General features: G+C 35.6%; 1 protein-coding gene across 16 annotated transcripts in view; it reads right to left on the bottom strand.

Annotated features, from left to right (window-relative positions):
• The window catches only part of GTDC1 (glycosyltransferase like domain containing 1), a 403,613-nt gene that overhangs the window by 243,850 nt on the left and 138,197 nt on the right, over nucleotides 1–21,566 (bottom strand). Inside the window, exon 2 of one of the 16 annotated variants that reach the window (XM_040645231.1) lies at nucleotides 20,444–20,655. The exons of 14 other annotated variants lie outside the window; for them this stretch is intronic. In XM_040645231.1, coding sequence (XP_040501165.1) covers nucleotides 20,444–20,523 — 80 coding nt within the window. In that variant the 5' untranslated portion in view covers nucleotides 20,524–20,655. The remainder of the gene's footprint in view (nucleotides 1–20,443; nucleotides 20,656–21,566) is intronic. One more of the 16 variants, XM_040645233.1, reaches the window with a different exon arrangement.

Below are 21,566 nucleotides of genomic sequence, written 5' to 3'. Positions count from 1 at the left end.
TTAAAAATCCTGATGCCTAAGCCACACCTAAAACCAAGTCAATTAGAATCAGAGGCGGTGAGATTCAAGCATCAGTACTTTTTAAAGTTCCAAAGCGATTTTAATGTGCAGCCAAGGATGAGAGATATTGTTTTAAAACTATATAAATCGGTGATATTTTGTTGATTTTTTTCTCATGAAAATTCTCAAGCATACACAAAATCGACAGAATAAGTCCCATGTAACCAACACACAACTTCAACAGCTATCAATATTTTGCTGGGGTTAGTTCAACTATTCCTCCCACTTTATTTTTAATTATTTATTTTTTGCTGGAATATTTTAAAGCAAATGTCAGACATACAATCATTTCATCTTGCAGTACTTCGGTATGCAAACATTGTTTCTTATGATTAACTGACTTAATTCCTTTTTATTAGACAACAAGAGGCTTTGATGAGCTTAGATTTTGTTCAAATGGATTAAGTTTCCTGAAATTAGAATTTCTAAAATAGCCATGTTTCCTCTATCCCTCTGTTATAACTTGGAATTTTATTTTTGCTTTCATTTTAATGGTTTTCAGTTATGTTGTATATGTGCATTTTAATGAAAACCAGATCTTCTTTGATTGCTTGGGTTTTAAACATATCCTCATATTACTGTCCTCTCAAGAAAATATACAGTATCTATTCTGCCTATTCTATCATGTCAAATGTTTGACTTCAATCATAGCATGTATTTTTCTTCATTATAAAAGTAATGTATTTTCATTATAGAATAACTTGAAAGATACAGAAATAGAAAAAGGAAAGAATAACATCACTTATAATTCTACAACCTATATGTAACAATATTTTACATTTTGGATATTTTATCTCAGTTTTCTTCTAAACATACAAACACATTTTGCAAAATTGAGATCTTACTATATGTATCATTTCCATAGTGTAATTTTAAAATAATATTTTCATGAGTTTATTCCCAAGTCTTTAAATCTTTAAAACCATGATATTTAAGGGCTATGGAATTAATATTCCACTATATAAATGTCTTTTGATTTACTACACTATTCCCTTATTATTGGATAGTTGGATTTCTTTCCAGTGATTATACATAATGCTTTGTTGATAATTCTAATGATGATCCCTTTGTCAAGAATGGTAAAGGGTCTAAGATTTTGCCCTCCCTGGAAGTTAACAAGTTAGCCTGCCACAGTTTACCAGATGCTGGCAGCAGACATGACACTCCTGGGCAGACAAAGGACTTACTGCTTAGGACACAGTAAGCAGCATGAGCTTCATTTCACATCAGTCCTCCTTGGTCCCTAAGGCCCACCTGAGTAATGCTGAGAGGCCCAGATGGATGATGCACAGGGAGTGACTCTGTATCACAGCTAAGGAACCCTGAGCTTAAGAAACCCAACCTTCCATAATGAGCTGCAAGCAAACTTGTCAAACTTTGCTCCAAAGGGAGACATTATTATACTGGACAATAAATAGACCAGCCATTTGATCAGAGGAGAGATATTATGTCTATATGCCAACGCTGCTGTGCTATGCAAACCTCCTTGAAAAAATAGTCCAGAATAATAAGGCATTTAACGCCTGCTTGCAAGACATACCAAAATGTGTGGCCCATAGATAACTGCCTCCCAAATTCCTTAGGACAAATATTTAGCGCGATTACTGAAATTCTTGATCCAATATTGTACCAGCAAATTATTTTCTAAAAAGACTGAACTGGTTTATACTCACATCGATAACATATGAATGCCTCTGCTTCCCTTTCAAAAGCTTCTGTGATTTTAACCTTCTTAACTTCTCCTATTCTACTGTTTCCACAGACTATATCACATTAATTAGAGGCAGAAGAGCATAGTGATTAAGAAGCGGCCAAAAAGCCTGAGTTTAAATAGCTGTACCACAATTTACTAGATGGGAGACTTGGAATGAATCACTTAACAAATTTGTGTCTCAGCTTTTTTAACTCAGAAGTGAAGATAATAATCACCTTATTAACTATTAATACAATTATAAGATGTGTTAATACATGGAGAGCACTTAGAACAGCACCTGGAAGGTAGTAAATGCTATGCAACTATATGCTATTATTACTATTTCTGGATCCTCTTCTCTGTCCATCCCAGTCCCCATTTTCCAGGGTTGAGTCAGATACCAATCCATCCATGAAAACAAATTATTTTTCTCCTGCTCTGAACTCCAAGTTGTACTCCATACCTCCAGACCTTTTCACTGCATAGTATATTCAGAGGTCTGGACTAAACACATGTCTTTTGTTTCTACTGCCTCATGACCTTCACCTGAATGACAGTATTAAAAGGCTTGTAGTTTTTAACAAAAATCTCGAACCTTCTCGATTCTACTAGTGTCAAAATAATGCTGCCCAAACTCTGATTACTGCAAATAAAAATCTTTATATATCAATTATGCAAAAAACCAAAGTGATTTTTTTAAGGGAGTAAGTCAATAACTTTCTTTGTGTTGATAAGCAGTCAATTAAAACAGTGCTGGATATTTCAATATTTGAATGAAATATTTTTTAGCAAAATGTTTCCTGTATTATAATATATCAAGATAGTAGAAAACATAGCCACTCAAACTGCCAGAGCAATATTAAAATTCACCATGATAAAGGTGACACCAAATTGAAGCAGGACTAAAATTAATAAAGTGAGAGACCAAATAATTTATGGAATAAAGCCATTAGACTGGGACAAAAACCAGATTACAAATGCAGAAAACTTGCAACTTCCTAAAATAAAAACATGTACTACAAGGTAGTATCTTCATTGTAGTAGGCATTTTGAAAACCAGAACTATGGTTATTTTTTTTTTTTTAAGATTTATTTACTTATTTAAGACAGAAAGGCAGGGGACGGGCAGAAGGAGAGGGAGAGAGAGAATCCTAAATGGGCTTCACTACCAGTAGGGAGCCTGATGCGGCCCTCGATCTCATGACCCTGAGATCATGACCTGAGCCAAAATCAAGAGTCAGATGCTTAACCAACTGAGCCACCCAGGCATCTCAGAAGTACAGTTATTTTTAACAGAAAGTTAAAAATGACATTATGATTCTAAACAATATACTTTACAATATTATGTCACCAGAGTTTTCACTATATTTTAGTATATCTAATATAAAATTAAATGTTATAGAAACTTTATGAGATGGAAAGCACAGTAGTATTTTTTTTCTACTCACACATAAAGAGCTGAGACCCCAAATCACAAAATAAAAATATTTTTGAAACTAAAACAGTTGTATGTAGAATGTTGAAAATCATGCTAAATATTATTTTAAATAATTTAAATTGCTTAAAGCTAATTTGTTTTATTTAAATAATTTAAATTATTATAATTTAAACATTTAACATACTATTCTCAATTAAATATAAAACATGCAAGTTATTGTCTTGTTAAAGGGCTTCTTAAGCCCTGTTAAAAAGTTGTCTTATAAAAGAATAGAGTGGAGTGCCTGGGTGGCCTCAGTGGGTTAAGCATCTGCCTTTGGCTCAGGTCAGGATCCCAGGGTCCTGGGACTGAGTCCCACATCGCCTCCCTGCTCAGCAGGGAGTCTGCTTCTCCCTCTACCCTACCCCCACTCGTGCACTCTCTCTCTCTTCTTCTCCCTCTCTCTCTCTCACAAAAAAAAATAAAATAAAAAATCTTTAAAAAAATAATTTAAGGGGCGCCTGGGTAGCACAGCGGTTAAGCGTCTGCCTTCGGCTCAGGGCGTGATCCCGGCGTTGTGGGATCGAGCCCCACATCAGGCTCCTCTGCTATGAGCCTGCTTCTTCCTCTCCCACTCCCCCTGCTTGTGTTCCCTCTCTCGCTGGCTGTCTCTATCTCTGTCAAATAAATAAAAAAAAATCTTTATAATAAAAAAATAATAATAATTTAAAAAATAATAGAGTGGTACATGAAAATATGCAAAAGAACTAAGATATATATTTTTGACTTGATTGCCACCACCTAAAGTAAAGCAGGGATGCACAAATATATACACATATCAGCCCAGAAATGAGGGAACAATGGATATATACGCCTCACTCAAGATTTTGACCCAGGAGGAATCAAAACTTTAATGGAAGTAGGGTTGGTAGGAGAATACATAGTGCCCCAAATGACTAAGTTTCTTGCTTGCTGCATCTTCTCTTCTCAACTCTTTCTTTTCTCTCTTGGGTAAAACCCTTTATTCTACCTTTGGGTTTTTCTGCATTTTTTGTTTTGTTCTTCTTGTTCCTTTTATTTCTTAAAAATACATTAGTTATAGGGGCACTTGGGTGGCTCAGTCAGTTGAGCGTCTGACTCTTGATTTCAGCTCAGATCATGATCTCAGGGTCATGAGATCGAGCCCCGCATCAGGCTCTGCACTCAGCACATAGTCAGCTTGGGATTCTCTCTCCCTCTCCCTCTGCCCCTCCCTACCTCAAATAAATAAATTAAATTAAATCTTTCTAAAAAATAGATTAGTTTTTGGTGTATAATATAATGATTCAACATACTACAAAAGAATCACCAAAATAAATCTAGTTAATATCCATTACATAATTGCAGTTTTATCTTCCTATGATCTTTTAAGATCTACTCTCTTAGCAATTTTCAAATATACAATACAGTATTATTAACTATAGTCACAATGCTGTACATTATGTCCCCAGGACTTATTCGTTTTATTTTGACCACGTTTGTTACCTTTGTTTTGAGTGATATTTTTGCTGGATATAGAATTATAGATTGCTGGTTTCAGATTTTATTTCACTGCTTTGAAAATGTCACTCCACTGTCTTCTCCCTTGCAATGTTGTCAATGAGAAATGTGCTGCTAGGTTTAACTTTGTTCTTCTGAAGTAACTTGTTTTTTAAATGCAGCTGCTTCTAAGACATTCTCCTAAACACTATTACAGACAACAGACTCTAAAGTGGCCCCCATGATCTCACCTCCTTGTATTCATGCCCTGTGTAATCTCCCCCTTTGGGTGTAGACAGAACCAACCACTTGCTTCTAAACAACAGAATACAGCATAGGCAATATGTATCTGCGTATACTACACAAGATTGTATCATCTTGCCTTTCAAGGAGGCTCTCCCTTTCTGGTTCCAAAGATATAAACAGACATGTTAGGATGACCCACATACCAAGAGAATGAGGGTGTCCTCTGGGCAATAGCACACAAGAAACTGAAGCCCTTAGTCTAATAGCTGATAAGAAACTGAACACTACCAACAAGCATGTGAGCTTGGAAGCAGATCCTTCTCCAGTTGAGCCTCAGTTGAGACCACAGCCCTGACTGAATCATGAGGTTTTCTAGCCTGGCTGGTGGGAATGGGCACTATTTCTGGCCTTTTGTGAGCAATGGGCATTATTTTTAATCATCTCAGATGGTACTTTCTCTGGCCTTGAGAGTTTCCTAACATGCATGAACTGATCTGTACTCAGATGAATGCTTAACTGGGACCCTCTGCAGATCTCCAGAGTTCTTTCAGCAGCTTTCTTTATTCCAGTACACTGGATTTCTTTCCCCCCATTTAGACTTTTACCTCCATCTCCTCAATTCCATAGGTCTCCTAGTCTTTCCCTGGATTCCTCCTCTTTGCATCAGGGCCTAGAAACTCAAGGCAAAAGACTGGGGCAATCAGAGGGCCCACCCTATCTAACTGCCTTCTCTCAGGGATCACTGCCCTTTGATGGTTAATGTTACATTTTGAATGGTTTCACATATTCTGTCCACTTCTTCTTTGTTTCAGATAGAAAGAAAAGCAAATGTAGTTGTTTATTTCAAATTGGTTGAAAGCAGAAGTCTTCTAACAAATACATTTAGCCATAGAACTAAAATCAAAACCAGCACAGGAATTATGGTGGCAAAATAGAACATAAAAGGTCTTTGTTATGACTATGAAGATAGAGAGGAAAAGTAAAAGAAATTTGGAAGGTAGAATAAATTCACCTATTGCCTTAACCATAATAGCTGGTGGTTTTAGATACTATTTAAAGATTACAAATCAAACTATGGAAGTATATGCATATTTAAAGAATGTATTGGTAAAAAACAAGAAGTCATGTTGACCTGAAATCAGATGACAGAGAAAGAGCAATGGATAAGTGGGAACATATTAATTTTATCATTATTGATTACAAAGAACTAATAGATACTAACTCAAAAATTAGTAAGGGTGCCTGGGAGGCTCAGTCGGTTAAGCATCTGCCTTTGGCTCAGGTCATAATTTTGGGGTCCTGGGATTGAGCCCCGCAAAGGGCTCCCTACTCAGCGGGGAGTCTGCTTCTCCCTCTCCCTCTGCCCCACTCCCTCCATTTGTGCTCTCTCTAGCACTCTCTCTCTCTCTCAAAAAAAAAAAAAAAAAATTAGTGAACTCAGGGTGTCATCGAAAGGCTTAATTGTGAAGGTCACCAATAAGAAAAAATAGTAAAACTTCCTAAATATCAAAAGAACTACACACACACACACATACAATTTTGTAGAAAAAAGAATCTATCTACCAGAGGAAGTAGAGAATCTAAAAGACAAATCAAAACAAACAAAAATAGATTTTCCTGAGACAGAGAAAGTTGCCTTCTAAAAATGATCCACCACCATCACTACAACACTACCACCACTCCAACCCAAAAAATGCACTAAGCTTGCATGATTTCACAGGGAAATTCTACCGAATTTTTAAAGAGCAGATAAGTCCATTTCTTTTTAAACTCGTATCAACAGGGGGTGGGGAACTTCCAAATTATTTTACTTTTATGAAATGAGTATAATAAAACCAATACATAACAGGTAATCTCACTTATAAATAGATGCCAAAATCTTGAATAAAATAGTAGCAAACAGAACTTAGCAAGATGTGAAGACAGTAAAGCATCATGAACAAGTGATCTTTTTCCTCAAAGCACAAGGATGATCAATATTAGTAAATCAATAAGATTCATCATTTCAATAGCTCTAAAAAGAAAAAACAATCACATGATCATGAGTAGGCATTTAACAAATTTAACAATTATTCATGATTTTTAATTCAATAAAAAATTGTTATTCTTCAAATAGGAAAACATTTTTTTCACTATAATAAAATAGTTCGGTTCAACTTGAAAGCCAGCCTCACACTCAAGATGAAACATTAAAGTCAGAAACAAGAGAAAATACTTACTATCACCACTACTATTTAGCATTGTGCTCCGAGAACCAGCCAACAGAACTAGAAGAGAGAAAAAAATGAAAGAAAAAAAAAAAAAAGCTGGAAAGAAATAAGTAAATTTTTAAAAAAAGAAAGAAAGATGTAAATGTATTGGTATTCATGGACAAGATTAGAAAGCTCAAGACCATCAACCAAAAACCTATTTATCACAAAAAATCAGAGAATAAAGCTTACAGACTACAAAATTAGTATGTTTTTTAATTATTAAAACATTAAAAATATTACATTTTATGATATATATAGCATACATACCTATACCTATATATGTATGTATATATGTACATGTGCATGTATTTGTACATGTGTGTGTGTGTATATATACGTGTGTGTATATATGTGTGTGTACATATATGTATATATATGTGTGTGTGTGTGTATATATATATATATATATATATATACACACAGCAGACATTTAAGAAAAGATTGCATAAGCAGTAGTATACATACATAGGTAAAGTTCCTAGGAATAAATTTAAGATATGGGTAAGACCTCTATGAAGAAAATGTTTAAGTATTACTAAAAAAATCCCAAAGATGACCTGAAAAAGTGAAAAACTGTACCACTACTTTGGATACAAAGAGTTAACATAAACAGACATCAATTCTCTTTGAGTTTATTTACCTTGATCACAATTTGAAAAGGGTTGTTTTTGCTTATTTTAAACTGGAAAAACGGATCCTAATTTTCATAGCTAAAGACAATGAGAAAACAATAGCCAAGAAAATTCTGTTGGAGGTGGGGGCTGGGGGGAAGGGATGATCAGCTGGAGGCAGAGATGGAGATTAACCTCACCAGACATTATAAAATACTTTAAAATCTCAAAAATACCAAGTATAACATTGATTTAGACATAGACACAGACCAATGAAAAAGAAGAGCAGATCCAGAAATAGAATACACACAAGGAGTTAACATATGATAAAGGCAGCCTCTCAAAACAAAGATGAAGAAACTAATAAATGGTGTTGAGTCAGCTTCATAGGCATCTGGAGAAAAAGTAAACTGGGATCCAGACCAGCATGCACCAGGACAAATTTCAAATGACCCAAATGTTTCAGTGTAAAAAATGTAACCACAGAAGTACTATAAACTGCTGAATGAACCCTACAAAATCACTTCCCCTTAGGTCACAGCTTGCTATCCAATGGAAATAAGTGAGCCACAGATGCAAGCGATATATATAAATTAAAATTTTCTAGTAGCCATTTAAAAAAGGAAAATAATGTGGACAAAATCAGTTTTAATAATATATTTTATTTAATTCGATACATCTAAAATATTATCAGCATATAATCAATGAAAAAATTATGATAAAATTGCATTATTTATTCAAACATTTTTAATTCAGTGTGTAGTTTATAGTTTTAGCTTATCTCAATTCAGAACAGCCACATTTCACAGGCTCAATAGGGCATGATCCCAGCGTTATGGGATCGAGCCCCACATCAGGCTCCTCCGCTATGAGCCTGCTTCTTCCTCTCCCACTCCCCCTGCTTGTGTTCCCTCTCTCGCTGGCTGTCTCTGTCGAATAAATAAATAAAATCTTTAAAAAAAAAAAAAAAAAGTGCAGACTAAGCTCCACAAAGGTAGGGAATACAGCTCTTCTGTTCACCTCAGTTTACCCAGTGCTTGTATAGTGCCTGGCATTTATTTTTGTGAGACCGAGAGGGGAGGAGGGAAGAACAGAAATGCATCCTGTTTGAGAATCAAAGGCATTGGTATAATGAGGGGAGAAATTATTTGCTACATTAGAGATCTTGGGTTCAAGTCTGACTCTAAAATTTCCTCATGGGTTAACTTCAGCACAGCACACTTTTTTGTACCTGATGTATAAAAGGAGATTTTTCAAGCCAACTTACTCTTTAGGGTTTGCCATGAGGAAAAAATGAAATCATGTAGACATAATTACATTGTGAGGCACTATAAAAATGTCATCTACCGTTACTCAGGTAAAGAGCACGTCTCCATGATCATTGTTTCCAGAGGATACACTCTTCCTGCTTTGATGACAATCACCGTCTATCCCCTATCCAAGCATATGCAGGTTGAAATTCTGCAGCATGTTGCTTCATATTCTATCCCTGGAAGACTATTATTTTTATTTGTAAATCTGTGTTCAGTGCCTCGCTCTGTACTTCAGTTGTCTGCAGACAGAAGCCTCTCTGCCTTCACTTGACAAGGACAGGCTTTCCTGAGGTATCTCACACTCTTTTATCCTGTTGGGCTCCATTCAGTTTGCAACATCTACTCACCAGTCAGCCTGTGGTATAGGCTAGGAACTAGTTACAACAGAAACCAGAAAAGGAAAGGTACCTGAAATTCTAAGATGTTCCTCTGAGAAATGTAGAGACTAAAATGGGGTGGTTGGAGAGGAGCTCATGGAAGGCAAAAGAAAAAGAATCAACAAGGAGCTTCTGATCAGGAATTTGGATCCAATTTTGCCACACTTTCAGGGATGACTTGGGTCACCAGAAGGTTAGTATTCCATTCATCTCTCTCCCCGATCCCTAATTAGTAACCTCTGGCTGCTCAGTCAAAAAGAGGAAGAAGTCAGAGGAACACGTTATCTCCCCACAAAGCTTCCCTGATTACTTAAGTCATCAAAGCTGACATTTTGGGTAAGTGAATTAGAAAAATAGAAATACTTACAGTCTTTCAGATTACCCTCTACCAACCAGAGTGCCTGAGCTAAAAGTCTCCTAGATTAAGGTCACTTTGACAGCTAGAGTACTAGTGTGACTTCTAAGTGAAACAATTCTCTCATATTCAGGTAGTACAGTATATTTCCTTGTTGACAGCAGAGCAGAAAGAGCATAAGCCAGAAAACCTGGTTTTTCTTCTGCCTGCCACTTAAAAGTGGCCTATCTTTGCACAAATAATTTAATCTCTACCAGTGCATTTCCATATATGTTAGATGAATATAATTATGCCTTGCTTACTCAACTGTTTTGAGAATATTCACTGCCACTTTACTTAGGCGTTGTTATTACACAGAATGGTTACAGGAGGCTGGTATGTTACTATTATAATGATCTCTGGCATCGCCTATAAATAAGCTGTCACCGAAGAACTTCAAGAAGATATTAGGGTAGTTTCTCTGTGAAAGAGCTATATTATCATACACTTGTGATTTTATTATAGAGTTGCATACATTCTAGTACATTCCATGCCAAACCTCCAAATATTGTTATGTTTAATCTCAATCTTCTACTGTGGTTTATATATCCTTTCCACAGCAGGTGCGTGATGCAATTAAGCTGAACGTTCCTAAAGGTAAGTAATAGAGAAGTGAGCCATCCCTTTACTCCAAACATGTATGAGCACAGAAGGAGATAGTTCGAACCATCTTCATGGTAGGGGGCTAGGACTCTAGTCCTGACTCAAAAGTGAAATAGTCCTGATGCAAAGAGAGATTGGAGAAAGGGCTAAGATTCATTAGATAAGAGTCCCCAACAGAACTCAGAGAGCACAGTTAGGCAATAGCCACTTGGTTTTCTACATGTATTGCTTGGAAAGAGGCTAAATTTTAACAGATAAGGGTCCCACTTGCACACAGGTTTCTTCCTGGATTAAACTCCTAAGAAGGATTTAGTATGAAGGGGGTCTTTGTTCCCACTAAGGCCTTAAGAATAATTTTAAAGAGGGAAAGGAAAGAATGATATGCAATTTTGTAGTTGTTTATTATAAAGTGGGGCCCCTGTGTTTCTCCAGAAAAATAATTTCTCTTACCGTTCTCATTCACAAAAACTGAAGCATTCCCAGTGTCTGACTAAAGCAGCATAAAGTTAGGAATATTACTCACTGGATTTATTCCTGTGAAGATGAAAACATACAATGGAACAAAGAGAAAAAAAAGATAATCTTAAGGCCACAGATAACTGACCATATCTAAGACAGAATTCCTTAAGGGAAGCCAAAAATGCATTGGAAGCTCACTGTTTGTTTCCTTTTTATTTTACTTTTTTTTTTTCTCTTTAGTTAGAAGATATGCAATTTGATTGATGGTATTTTTTCCACATTGGTGACATTTTAAATGGAAACCAAGATTTTTTGGGGGTGGTTGTAATAGCTCGATGAAATCTTTAGCATGTGCCAAAATGTTTCATTAATGTAAGTCAGCCAAATAATCCTGTTGCGTTGTAAAAATATTTCTTTTTAAAAAATGTTTTCTGAACTGTTAAAAAATCAGAACACTCTGAGTTTAGCTACAAATACATGGGTTATACTGACTAATGTTGTACCTATATTTCTTCAAAGCAAAGAGGAAAGATGATGTGATCTGGATAAAGTCCTCATCGTTTTTATGTGAAGTAATTGCTATTTTTACATTTAGATGGCTATCAGTAATCTGAGATTCAACCAAGTTGCTGTGTTTCATTCAAAACAACTGCTTGCCCTCTTTAAGAGCCATGAAGTTGCTGCCTTTACGTTTGTTGTATTTAGGTCATGATGGTCAATGACCAGCACAGATTCTCTTCTACTCTGTATATTCGTTTTTCTGGTTGAAGTGAAGAGCCAGTTCATGTCTGATTAGCGATAACAATAAAGACGTGTGTTATTTAAAAGTAGGAAAACTGCCTTTCAGTCAACAGAAAATGATATACTTAACAGTAAAGCAGAAAAGTACAGTGATGCACTGGAGGTGAAAAATGGGGGAGCCCTAACTAACTTACAGGGAAATTTCCATAACAGATTCACTAGTAATGCTGATTTAATAACGATTTCCTGTCATGAACTATATTTATCATATACTGCCTCTCTGACATGACATTGTATTTAATGTTTTTGAAAGCCATGTTTTTAATCAGATTAAACTCAAGGAAACCGATAGGTATCTGTTTGGCTCTTAGCTTTAGCTTCTGTTTCTTATTTAGTCACAAGACTATTATTTCTGGAATCTTTATAAACACATTTGCTGGGATTGCCACAAGAGTGCAGCTTATGTTGTGAGGTCAGAAAAATGTGTGCCAGTGGTTTTCGTGATCTATGCACAGAGTGCATTACGGAATTGTTTAATAAATTAAAGACAACTAATGCAAAATGTGTTCCTTTCCCCCATGGGATTAAGCATCTAAAAATACAATTTATTTTTATATTCAAAAAATAGTTTCTTAGGAACTAAGTAACCAAGAAGAATGTTGAAAGAAAAGTTGGTACAGTATTATTCGTTATTCAAATGTATTAACATAAAGCTAAAATCTCCATTAATAAGTTTAATGTTCTCAAAGCTAATTTACCTAATACGCGATAATAATTTTAATAATCTATATAACAGCTATGACATTACCTAAAATGCGACATTCCAATATTATCTGTGAGCATATCACGTTGAATACTTGAAAGAGCTCTGGAGGACAAATCTTCCTTCCTTCAATTCAGACACTTTGAAAAAAGTGCTTCCTGGTTCAAGATTTTCCAATGCAGATATTCTAGTAACAGTCCAATAGTGCCAAACTGTGCATTAAATCAGGATTAATTCATATATCAAAGTAAGACTAACGTTAAAAGTAGAAATCAGCAAAGAAAGTATAAAAGAAAATTAAAAAGGAAGTAAAGGTTGGCCTTCAACACTCCAGTCCTCAGCACATGAAGAATGTTCTCAGGCTTAAATGGTTGCGTAATACATGTAACATGCAAAGCCACTTTAGTGGCTTTAGATATAATAATATGTTATTTTTTCATCCACATGAGTTGCCTACCTTTTCTTAATATAAATAATTACACAATAATTTCCTCGGTAAGTACCTGTGGCTTTGAAGCTTCCTCTTTAGAATATCTTAAAACTGCTGTAGGGCATGCATGCAAGACACTTGATTAGCTGGTAGGATATAATCGAGTGAACTGGTACTAAACTAAAAACCATTGAATAGCAGCCACAGCACGTTATCAGGTGCATTTTCATGAAGTATACATTACATGGGAAAAGAGAATAAATATTCTTCAATTATCTGTAACAAGAATAGGAAATCTTTGAGGCTGTTATTAATTAACGGTTAACAGGATTTCTGCTGAAGTTTCTCTTGTAGGCATTATAACACCATATCTGAGTGTAAGAATTCTAAGAAAAATTAAAGTCAATGTTATTAACGAGATTCATTTTAATATCTCTGTGGTTATATATAGATTCAGTCTACATTCTTTTTGCTTAATATTGATAAAATATTTCATGAACAATTTACAGGTTGGGTTTCAGGTGAGCAGAAATAAATACACTATTTATAAGCACAAGATATACTTTTAAACCAACTTTTAAAATTTTACTGGATCTTTCAACATTTGTTTGAAATCCTTACAAGATATTCATCTATTTGTGGCATCATATAGGTCTGTCTCCCCATCTGTCTATGTTTTTCATGAAGACTAGTATCTGGTACATATTTTTTTTCTTCCCCACTTTAGTAACTATTCATTGGCCCACTACTATGCCAATTCTGTGGTAGTTGTCCGACAGCTTCTATCAACCACGTTTTAATAAAATACAAGCTTTCTTTTACAGGACAAGGAGGCACGTAATCAATGTACTTAATTATTTAATTTTGACTAAATTTAACTCTGTATGGTTAGAAAATTAATGACATCAAAATCTATTATTGTCACAATAACTACACTGGCAGCATGATGTAACTCAAATTTAAAAGACTGAATTTTCTAAGAGTAACATATATATGTTATTCATCACAGCACTTCAGTGCTCTCCTCCCAGAAGTAACCTTCTTCTCTTGCACGACCCAATTTGTTAAGAAATTCACATTTCGCATGTATGGACATTGTGAAGAATCTTTTTTTAATAGGATATCCTGACAACATCTCCCCACCACCACCCCCCACCCCTGACTTGGTAGCCTGACTCCAGCACAAACTCATCTGGTTTGACTAAAATCATTAAATCATTGCATTATTTGGCAGTGGTTTCCTCATACGTGGCACTTAGAGCTCATTGAAGCTCAAACAGTACAGGAAATGCAAATCATGAAAACCACCCCCATGATGGCGACGTACAGTGGCGTGATTGAGCGGCAGTACGCATGGCTCGTGGGCTGACCACATGAAAGGAGCCACTGAAAGACCAGATGAGCGAAAGCTGGGGTAAGTTAGAGAGTATGTGTGAGCTTCAAAGCTGGCAGAATAGCATCCCTATTTAAAATAGAAGGGGTTATTTATTATTTTTTTTTATTAATAACACCTGCCCAAGTTCTTTACACTGAAGGAAGTATGTTAAGATAGAGTGAACATGCACCATACTGCATAATGTGGGCCAACTTTCTTTTTTAAATCCCAGGTATGGTAGAAGAGCAGAGTACTTTCCACCACTTTTTCACAAGATTTTCTACAAGTGTTAATAATTATTGGGAATGTTTTCTTTCAGTGAACTTAAAGAAAACAGATAATCCAGCAAAGCCTTGTTATTTGCTCATAATTCCTAAAGTGTTGGTTTAATTACCACATGTTAATAAAATTAGTTCCTCTGACAAAAAATAGGTAACTCTAATTCTCAGGAATTCTTCAACAAAAGCCTTAGTAGCAATTCAGAATTTGCTAGTAAGAAAGTATTTGAACAAGAGTTATACAGCAACTAGAACAAAAAATGGCTGTAGGAAGTTTTTGTTTTCTTTTTTGGAACTGATTATTTTCTAGATGTTTCTAACTTACCAGGTAGTAAAGAAAACATGACTGTTAAGAGAATAAATGTTATAACTCAAAATAATTAAAAGAAACATTCAATTTTATGTTTGTTTAGCATTTTAAATTATTTTCCAAACCCCTTTAAATATCTGTTATTTCATTTGCATATGGACTTAAAGGCATCGGAATTCCATTAAAGCCCTGGCCTGAACCTTAAATGAGTGAAGGGGGAAGTTAGAAGTCTAAATAAAGTGGGGAAAAGGCTAATGCTTCTGGGGGTCTAGCAATCAGAAAATCTAAGGAAAAATAGCCATGTGGACTAATCATTCTCTAAAAGAGTTTTCTCATATATGAGAAAGGTGCTATCATCTTTTCTGACCTCTTCATAGTTTCATTTGAAAGAGAATGGCATAATATGTGAGAAGGGATGCAATGGGATAATATAGCATGTGAGAAAACTTTTCAGTGCTATACAAATATATAAAGAAATACTGTACTTTTTGTAAGCCCCTTAGCCAGGTACCACGTTAGGTTCTTTACATACATTATCTCATTTTGTTTAATTTTATTGTCACACTATACTACAAGGTAAGTATTATTTGTCCCATTTTAAGTGGTAAGAAAACCGAGGCTCTGAAAGTTAGCTATTTCTCCCAAATCTTATGGCTAATAAATGACAACACTGAAGGTAAATATATTGGGCTATACATAGATCTGTATTGATATGTTTCATAATTATCCACTGGGGGTCTGTATAACTCTTGATTAGTTATCATCTTAAAGAGAAACCCAACACTAACACCCTACAAAGTATAAGCAGAATTAAGTAATGAAGAATTTCTCTAACTTTTCCACCAGACACACCAGCTAGAAAGCTTAGATGCTTGGTATTTGAACTGGCCCATATAAATCCATCATGTCCACTTCTTTCTTAATTAATGCTTAACACGGGCAGTGGCTACCCTGTTTGACAACTACAAAGAGGACTAATACCCATAATTGTCTTTGAAGTCCCTAGAGCCACTGCCTTAAAATTTTAAACATGAGTTGGTGTTAAGAAATTCTCACTGAATGCAATAGAAAGAGGAAGGTTTAAGAACTTTCTGATTGTCAACCGTCTTCCTTTCCAAGCCAAGGAGAGCCACTTATATGTATAGCCACTAACAAACAAGGCTTAATTATTTATTTTGTTTTTTTTTTTTTTTAGTTGTTTTGTTTTTAGATAGCTTATAAAAGCCTATGGGAGAAAAGAGGTTAGATTGTATTATAAAATAAAATAAAATAAAATAAAATAAAATAAAATAAAATAAAATAGAAACGTATGAGCTTATAATTGCTTGTATTTATAAAAAGGGAAGGCTACAGACTAAGAGATCCATAGAAAAGAGCATATAGTTATATACAAGTAACACGCAGGCAATATGATTTTGTCAGAGTATCCAGTAAATAAAGTCAGTCACAGAACCTACTCAACAAGAAGTATTCAAATCAATTGAGACATGACACTATTCACAGCTTACAAAATCCATCAGTGAGTCAAAGCCATGCCAGAACCCGGAAGAGGATGGATCAATACAGTAGACAGGAATATTGAATTCCTCCCTTTGCCCTCAGTCATGGAAGCCATCAAGGATCCTACTGGAGACACAAAACTTTGATTTATCTAGAGGAAGACTGATGTATGAATATTAGGCTATAATCTGAAGACCGGAGATTCGAAAGCCACCATTTACATCATGTCCTGTTTTAACCAGGCACTGAGGAGCCACAGATTCAAGGATTCAAAGATAGTGACTGCAATGGTTGGAAATCTCACGTTGTAAAATAAATTTAAAGTTGCATTCTGAGAGGAAAGTACTGATGTGGTCTGAGTCAAGAAGTATGCAAAGAAGTGGATCTGAAAAAAATTTGAAATTTCCAGGTAAGACCATACTAATAAGTGGATTTGTGTGGGTTTTGTTTTCGTTTGGTTTTGAGTTCATTCCTCTTCAAATTTCCCATGACAATTCTCAAACAATCCCACTGTCAGTCTTTTCAGCTGGAAAACAAACCTCAATCTGCTTTTCTTGGTGTTTGAGCCTGTTTGTTTCCATTTGCCTTCAGTGGCAAGAGAACAATATTGCTGATTAATTAAATCATCCCTTATCTTTGCTTTTAAATTATTTCAAATTCTTTCAGTATTTATTATCAAGCTTGATATTGATTTTTAAGTGTCCTCTAGGTGCTCTCAAATTTGCCACATTAGTTTCAAATTATAGAATTCAATACTAAAACTCAGGACCCACCCAGAAATGTCATCACCTACCCCTGGTTTTCAACAACTCACTTAACCTTTTCAGACCTCTATTTTCTCAGCTGTAGAATAACAGCAGTTTGATTAGAAGAGCTCTGAAGTCCTACCTATGTTAATATCTGTCATATCATCTCAATGTCAGGTATTAATCTAAAAACACTAATTAATAAGAAAAAAAGAGGTATCATAAAAGACTATTATATCAGGTAAATAATAAAAATTTTGTCCCTACCACCTGGTGGACAATATCTATGTGATTATAGTCAAGTCACTAAAACTTTTTTGCCGCTTTACCAATAAACTAAAAATAACACCTTTCACATGGAAGGAATGGCCTATATGATTTTTTACTGTTTCTTCTAGTTCCAGAAATAATGACTATATGATGGCTTATTGCATGTATATGATGGTACCAGGCAGTCCTTTATTTAACAAAAATTTACTGAATGCCTAGCAAGTAATAGGCACCAAATGACACAATGAATTCAAGGATGATGGTGTTGTGGGCTGAATTCTATCCCCAAAAAAGATACAATCCATTCCTAACCCCTGATACCTGTAAATATGACCTTATTTGGATAGTCTCTGGCGATGTAATCAAGTTATGATGGGTCACGCTAGATTAGTGTAGGCTCCACATGCAGCGACTTCTGTCCTTATAAGAAGAGGAGAGGACACAAAGAGATACACACAGAGAAGAAGTCATGTGTCAATAGAGTCGGAGACTGCAGTGACGCAGCAAGACACCAGGAAACGTCAAGGACTGGAGGGAGCCACCAGAAGGTAGGCAAAGGCAAGAAAGGATTCTTCCCTCGAGCCCTTAGAGGAAGCAGAGTCTTACCAACACTTGATTTTGGGCTTCTAGCATCCAGAATTGTGAGAGAATAAATTCTGTTATTCTAGAGGCCCTAGGAAACTGGAAACTAACACAGATGGTTACATTGGTGCTATAAGAGATAGCCAAGCAAATTAGAAAATTATTTAAAAAATTCCTGAAAACATGTTGTTTTAGTGAAACCAAAAGACGGGCAACACCTAATATTTTTAAAACTTAAGCTTTCATGACACTGAAAAGTAATGCTTTTGAATGAGATAAACTATAGGCTACTATTTTAACCAACTCTACCACTAATTTGCTTTTTGAAAACAGACAAACCATTTGGCTTCTGAACATGTCAGTTTCCTTTCCTAGCAAGTAAGATCTGACGTCCTAATGTCAATGTATAAATAGAATTATAATAATGTATAAGTAGAATGCAAGAGTGCAAAGAAAACTAATGACATTATGCTGAATCCTTTGACCAATGGTCAATGTAATAACTGTACATATATGTATAGCTAGCTAGCTGGATGATTAGGGACTGATAAAGGCATGCATAGGGACTGACAGTTATAAACTTCATGATACTGCAAGAAATTTCTACATCTTTTTTCTGTCCCATTCATAGACCAACTAATCAAAAATAATAATAATAATCTGAATATTTAAGTCACTCAATTAGTGAAAAACGTTTAAAATTGCAACATTCCTTAAAAAATTGTGTTCTGATTAAAAAATAATTAAAATTACTAATATAAAACAGCAATCTGTCCAATTAGTGTCTTCTTTAATTAGCAGGAATATTTAACCTCTTCAGTAAGTTTTTATGTGGACAGAATGTTTCATACTACTATAATTATCCCTTAAAATTAACAAAACAAAAAGGAAATACCCAGCAAGTGAAACAAAGCTAATAGAATTACTGAATTATATTTATATTTATAATCTTGAATTAGTGAAGATATAATAGATAATACTATTATTTGTACTAAGTCCAGGTAGTATACAGTAGACCAGCATTCTCAACCCTGGTTGCATACTAGAAAGACTGAAAAGGTATTTAAGAATAAATGTCGATACCCAGGGCCCAAGTACAGGCAAGGCTGCCCCATACACAGCACAGACTTTCTTCTGCATAGCCCCAGAGAGCCCCATTTCTATAATACAATGATACAGGGAAAAACTCAGTGAATACAAAGCATTAAAGATATTAAATGAGCCACTAAATCAACAGTGATTAATTATTCCTCAAATAAGAAGCACCATACTTCAGCTCTGTAAACAAAAGGTAGTTTCTATTGGGCAACCATTCATACACAGCATTATGAGCATATTTCTTTATTACATAATATGATCACATTTATGGTAAATAGAGTACTTTAAGGTAAGAAGTTTTTAATGATATTAAGGAATTACTTAGAATTTTTATCAGGGTAATAATGGTATTGCAATTATGTTTTATTTTTTAAGAAAGGTTATCTTTTAGAAATAATCAGTGAAATAAATATGTAGAGCTACAAATGAAATGTATGCAGTTTGCTTCAATATAATCTGGATTGGGAAATAACTAGGCAGAGTTTAAAGAGAACAGATCTGGGCATTTACATGTTAATTGCTAAAGAGTTAAAAAATATCATCATCTATTCCTTTTATTTTTGTATATGCTTAACTTCTTCTGTAATGTGGCCTTCATTCATTTCCATTAGACGTAGGAAACACAGTGTGCCTATGGTAAGCAAGTTATCTTGACTAAAACAGAGAATACACTTAAGATGGATAGAACTCTCCCAAGGAAAGGACCAGGTGGTCATTCTTTAACGATATGAGTAAGAATTTATTTGTTAGAAAAATAACTAGCAGTGACTGTAATCTTTTGCTAATTCAATCAAGGTGATTGCAAGGTACTATTACTCATAAAACTGCTGGGGGGATGGCTGAAGCAAAGGAAATCAAAAGGTACCTTTTACAACAGACCAAACACAATATGGGTAGAATCCTATCTAGAAAGTATGCATTCCAGGGACTTTATCTTAGCGGAGATAATTCAATAAGTCACTAATAATCACTGGATGCCTTATTAAGAACTAACCCCTTTTTGAAGGCCAAGAAACAGGGGAAGAAGTTATCTCAAATAAAATGAAGCTTCCCACAAGAGCTGAGACAAGAACTGGGAAGCTGTCTAGAAGAGGTCTGGGCACCAGCTGTTCTCTGTACACCTCCTTCACACAGGATACAAGCTATCTTTCTCATGGCATCTCCTCTCTCTGGGCACCTGTTTCATCTTCCCTAATCTATTTTTGCTTCCTGAGAGTTTCTGCTCTCTTATAACTTCAGTTGGCACATGACCCATTAGGGACTCTCTAGGTCCTGCCTCAGGAGGCTTAGGCTACAAATCCTACCATTGACTGACACAGTTTATCTATATTTCTTCATTCAAATCCCCAAGAAAAGAATCCAACTGGCTTAAATTATTTTTTCTCAGAAGAACATGTCACACCTTACCTGCCTACCTGTGATGTGGCTGTTTCTGGGTAACAAGCCATCTCATCCCCAACCAGCTGTAGCCATGAGGACCAGGTCATATGAAACACACGGCTGCGTAAGCATCTTCTCTAGCAGCACCGTGTCAGAAGAAGCAAGCTGACTGGATGACCAGTTCAAACTGGGGATGTGGTGACAGCAGGATGGTGAAGTAGAACAGTGTACCCCAGGTACTAGAAAAAGATGAAGAGAAATTTAAGAGGGAAAGTTAAATTGGAAGTGAAAGCATTCTGTGGTATCTTGCCTTATGTGGAAAGTGTATCCTCTACAGAAGAGAGGAATTCATGGTTATGCACATACGATTAATAACCAGAGTGTATACCAAGAGGTGATGGCTCTTACCAGGGGAAGGCAGCAAAGGCTACCAGCACAAGAGATATCAGAAGAGAAGTAATGGTGAGTAGCAGTTATGGGTTTGGGCTGCTGAGTCATAGAAGACTACGTTGGATCCCATTTCTACCATTTAGTTGCTTGAAACATCTGGCAAATAATTAAACTTCTTAGCCTCAGTTTCCTTATCTATTAAATGGTGGTAATAATAGTTCAGCTCACAGGGCTGTTGTTACCTCAGTTGTTAAACCTGAGGTAAAAGATTTTATTTATTTATTTTTAATATTTTATTTATTTATTTCAGAGAGAGAGAGACAGCCAGCGAGAGAGGGAACACAGGCAGGGGGAGTGGGAGAGGAAGAAGCAGGCTCCCAGCGGAGGAGCCCGATGTGGGTCTCAATCCCAGGACTCCAGGATCACGCCCTGAGCCGAAGGCAGATGCTTAACGACTGAGCCACCCAGGCGCCCCCTGAGGTAAAAGATTTTAAAGTTGTTTATCGGGTCTGTTGCAAAGAAAATGCTCAAAAACAGGTGATTACTATAATGTACACTTACACATTTTTGAAAAGTTTTAAGAAGAGACCCAGATAAAACGGTTTACAACAAGACACAGAACAGTGCTGTAATTTAAAAAGTAGTGGCTAGGAGAAATGACAGGAAGGAACAAAAACATAACTAGCTGGAGTCAACTAAAGAAGTCAAGAAGGTTTCTGCCCTTCAAGTCGAGGCCAAAAGCAATGCCAAGAGAAAGAGT

The sequence above is a fragment of the Ursus maritimus genome, unplaced genomic scaffold, assembly GCF_017311325.1.
Source record: "Ursus maritimus isolate PB19 unplaced genomic scaffold, ASM1731132v1 scaffold_1, whole genome shotgun sequence".
NCBI classification, from domain to species: Eukaryota; Metazoa; Chordata; class Mammalia; order Carnivora; family Ursidae; genus Ursus; species Ursus maritimus.
Note: the sequence above shows the minus strand (reverse complement) of the source record. Positions and strands in the feature narration are given on the sequence as shown.